The sequence below is a fragment of the Tupaia chinensis genome, unplaced genomic scaffold (assembly GCF_000334495.1).
Source record: "Tupaia chinensis unplaced genomic scaffold, TupChi_1.0 Scaffold000101_1, whole genome shotgun sequence".
Taxonomy (NCBI): Eukaryota; Metazoa; Chordata; class Mammalia; order Scandentia; family Tupaiidae; genus Tupaia; species Tupaia belangeri.
Genome location: NW_006159565.1, coordinates 2024843 through 2028706, shown reverse-complemented (window position 1 = coordinate 2028706; position 3864 = coordinate 2024843). Strand labels below are relative to the sequence as shown.

Here is a 3864-nt window from a genome sequence, read left to right as displayed (position 1 = left end):
GCGGCGGGAGGGGGCAGCAAGGCTCTTTAAAAATAATAAACGCGCTTGGCACGCTCCCTTCTGAAAAACAAAACAAAACAGAACTCTCCTTCTGCGGCTTAGGGGAACCAAACTCAGAAAAGGGAGGCAAAGGCCCCAAGAGGTTAAATATTAAACTTCCCGGATCAGATAGTGACATAGTGTTTAGGGAGACATTTCGAGTCGTCCATGGAAAGGTTTCACGGTTTTAAACCTGGAACATGTGACGCCCAGGAATAAAACTCACTTAGGTTTGTATTTATGCTGTTCGGGCGCGGCCGAGGGGCCTTCCCCAGTTTCAGAAGGACCTGGCAGCCACCGAGGCAGAGTCCAGACTGGCGCGGCACCGGTGACTTTTCCGAGCCAGGTCCTGGGAGTCTAAAGCTTTTGAAGGAAGCATGGATTTGTACTTTTCCTGGAAAAGGGGCTACTCCTGATTTAATTTCTGGTCGCCAGATCAACAGTCTCCTATCCCGAAGGGCGAGGCGGCTTTCTGAAACTTGTTTCTTTATTATTATTTTTTTCTTTTTTTCTTCCGTTTCTTCCGCGGCCCATCTTCTCTCCCCGCCAAGACGCCGTGTGCGCCGACTCGCGCAGCTCTGTCTGGCCACCCGAAGGGGCTCCACCGCCGGCCGCCTGTGTGCCCCGGGCCTCGGGCCCGCCGCCGAGCACAAGTTCGCTGGCCGCCGCCATGCACACCGCGGAGCCCCCGCCGCCCGAGGACTCTGGGACTACGCCGAGGCCGAACTTTTAGGTCCAACTGAGCGAGGCCCGCGGGCCGGGTGGGGGGCTGGCCGCGGCACTCCCGCGGAGGATGGATGGCCGAGACTTCGGGCCCCAGCGGTCCGTCCCCCCCCCGCCGCTACTGTCCGGCTTGGCCATGGATAGCCACCGCGTGGGCGCGGCCACTGCCGGACGCTTGCCGGCTTCGGGCTTGCCCGGCCCGCTGCAGCCGGGGAAGTACATGGCCGGTCTCAACCTCCACCCGCACCCGGGTAAGTGCCCCGCGCCGTACCCGCCCCCTTCTGTCTTCCCCGGGACCTGGGGAGGGAGGCCCGGGGAGATTTACCCGGCAGGTTCCCTGGCACTTGTGCGGCTCAGGTTTCGGCGTCTTTTTCCCTCTGCTGATCCAACGGGTTTCGGGCAGGCTCAGCTCCTGGGGCGGGGAAAACCCTGGGTCAGGGGCAGAGACTAGTTGGGGGGCTTTAGCCGAATGGCGAGGAGTTTGGTTGCCTTCCTGTGTGCCCGGGCCTCCAACCCTTCCGAGGCACAAGCGTCTGGCGATACCGGAGCCACTGTGGCCCGAGTGCGGGCTGGAGTTTTCAAAAATCTAGGCTAGAAAAGAGCAAACGAGTCCCCACACCCCGTGAGACACCCGCTCCCTGAGCTGGAGCCTTTTTTGGGGGGCAAATGCCCTGCCCAGCGCCTATGGGCTCTGAGGTCTGTTTCCAGATCCACCCCTCGCGCTGTACAGAATCCCCCGTGATTCCCAAGCGCCTGGGGATGTGAGAGAACGGTGATCCGCATCTCTGGGATTGTGAGCTCTGGTGGGCCTGCAAGCAGCCCTCGGGAGCCTCTTCCCCCCCCCCCCCCCTAAATCAGCGACCTAAGGAACACGCACCCCGGTAGGGGGTCTGTAGCCCTGGTGTCCGGGGACCCTTGTTCTCAGCTTCTCAAGCAGGACGGAGGACGCGCCGCGTGGCGTGGCCGGTACGCCGCAACCCGGCCGCCGCCATCCGCCATCCGGAACTCGGGAAAGCAGCAGCGCGGGGAGCAGATCTAGCTGGGCGGCGGAGGGGAAACCCTTGATCGGACTATGGGAGGAGATGGCGGAGAAGACCTGGAGGCCTCCTCCATTTCCCGAGAGGGGCTGCCCAGGCGCTGTAGGAGTGGGTCGCCGCATCAGGGAGTTTCGGAGACGCTTGCCCGGGCTGAGCCTGAGCCGAGCCCTCCATTCAGGCGGGGTGGGAAAGGAGACGCGAGGAGGACCTCCTTGGACCTGCTCCGCGGCGGTCCCGGGAGACCCGGTCCCTTCTCCCTGGACTGCTTTCAGTGTTCTCCACCTAGCGTCCCACGGCTCAACTTTTAAATGAATCCTTTTTTTCTCCCCCAATGTGTAGTTTAGGACTTTTGCGATTTTCTGGGTGCTCTTGACGCTCCTTCGTTCTTGGGGTCTTGAAGGATACACCCTCGGCCCGGAGCAGCTGCCTTGGCCTCTCTACCCAGCCCGCCGGATCGGCCGTGCTCGCCGATTTTGCTTCTCTGCGATTTACCTCCTGGAACTTTTCAGGAACTGGAGTCCCGGGTATTCGGCGGGACAAAGGCCTTTGTGAAGTTTCTGGGGGGGGAGGGGCGCGCGCGGGGGCCCGGAGCTGAGAGATCCCCGCCGGCCGGCGCGCGAAGACCGGGGTCGCGATCCCCAGGCACGCTTGTGCCTCACTGTAGCTGGGGACCGAATTTTGCCCAGGGGCTGCAAGGAGGGCCAGAATTTTCTCCCGCCTGGCGTGCTGCGGCCGAGAGAGGGGCGCCAGAGAACCCCGAGGAAAGATTTGGGGCAGCCTCAGGGTACAAAGGTTGTCTGGGCCATACCCTTTCGCGCGCCCAGCGAGGCCAGTGCGGTGTGTGTGTGTGTGTGTGTGTGTGTGTGTGTTCGCGCGCGCGCGCGCGCGTGTCCTCTGGACTGTTTGGGTTTTTCGGTCCGGCTCCGGTCCAGGTTGGAGGCGGCGGGGAGGGGAGGGGGCTAGCGGCCTGGGAATCGGACCTCGGGTCTCCGGTGCTGACTGGGCCTTCGCTTGCTTTTTACCCGTCTGGGAGGCGGCGCCGTTCCTGAGATCTGGCCGAGGCCCGGCTAGGGCAAAGCGCCTTAATAAGAAGCCAGACAGCTACTACTCGTGGAGCGCCACTATGTGCCGGCACCGTGCCAGGGCCGGGCCCATGGTGACCACAGCAATCAAACCGACTATCGCCCATTTGGTGGAAGGGGAGGATGAGGCGCTGAAGGCCAAGCGACCAGCCAAATCCAGCGGGAAGTAGTCGTGGAATTGCTTCTCAGCGCCTCCACGACTCAGAGCTGCCTGATTTCTGCGTGCTAGGTGTTTGCGGTGGTGAAGTAGCCAAGAAGCGGGAAGGCGGCCGCAGGCCCCCCCCCCCCCCCGCCCCGGGCCCTGTGTTGACCTGGGAGGGCTGGTACTGCCTCTGCCCGCCCCCCTTTTCTACCTCCAGTGGCCGCAGGGAGACCTCATACTCCAGGCCAACGCCCAGAGCTGAAGCCATGCTAATCCCATTAGCCACGAGGTGGGGAGTTACTCCCCATTCAGTGCTTGGGGCCCCGCAGATTAGAAATTCCTTAACCTGCCACTCCCTATTCCCCTTTTCTTTGTGGGGTGCAGGTACTAAATATTTTCTTCCTAAGCACTATACTCTCTTCCTTGGCTGTCAGCTCCTTAGGTCTTGCCAGCATTATCAACCCCATCTGTATTTGTTTACTTTGGTACCGGGGAGCCCTGAGAGGCTGAGCTGTTTGCCCCGGGTCACACAGTGAGAGACTGAGAAGAGTGTGACCTCTGGGCTTCTTTACACCAAGGGTCTTGGCTCTGGAGAGGTCTGCAGGGCCAGAGCTCATGGGGCGCCTCCAAGGCAGAGGAAGCTGCCTCTGGAGACAGGCGTTTGTTGTGAGCGGGAGTCTTCTAGAAGAGATGCTTCCTGCAGTGTGTGGCTCTAGACTCCAGGCTTTGGCTTCTTCCTGTGCAGAAAAGGAGGTGCAATCTAAAATTTCTTCCTGCAGTGTGGCTCTAGACTCCAGGCTTTGGCTTCTCCCTGTGCAGAAAAGGAGGTGCAATCTAAAAT

The 3864-nt window shown here is 61.1% G+C and overlaps 1 protein-coding gene across 1 annotated transcript in view; it reads left to right on the top strand.

Moving 5' to 3' along the window:
* The first annotated feature begins 278 nt into the window (after positions 1-278).
* TNRC18 (trinucleotide repeat containing 18) overlaps positions 279-3864 on the top strand; it is a 109093-nt gene continuing 105507 nt past the window's right edge. Inside the window, exon 1 of the mRNA XM_027770010.1 lies at positions 279-1013. Within this exon, the coding sequence (XP_027625811.1) occupies positions 833-1013 (181 nt within the window). The 5' untranslated portion in view covers positions 279-832. The remainder of the gene's footprint in view (positions 1014-3864) is intronic.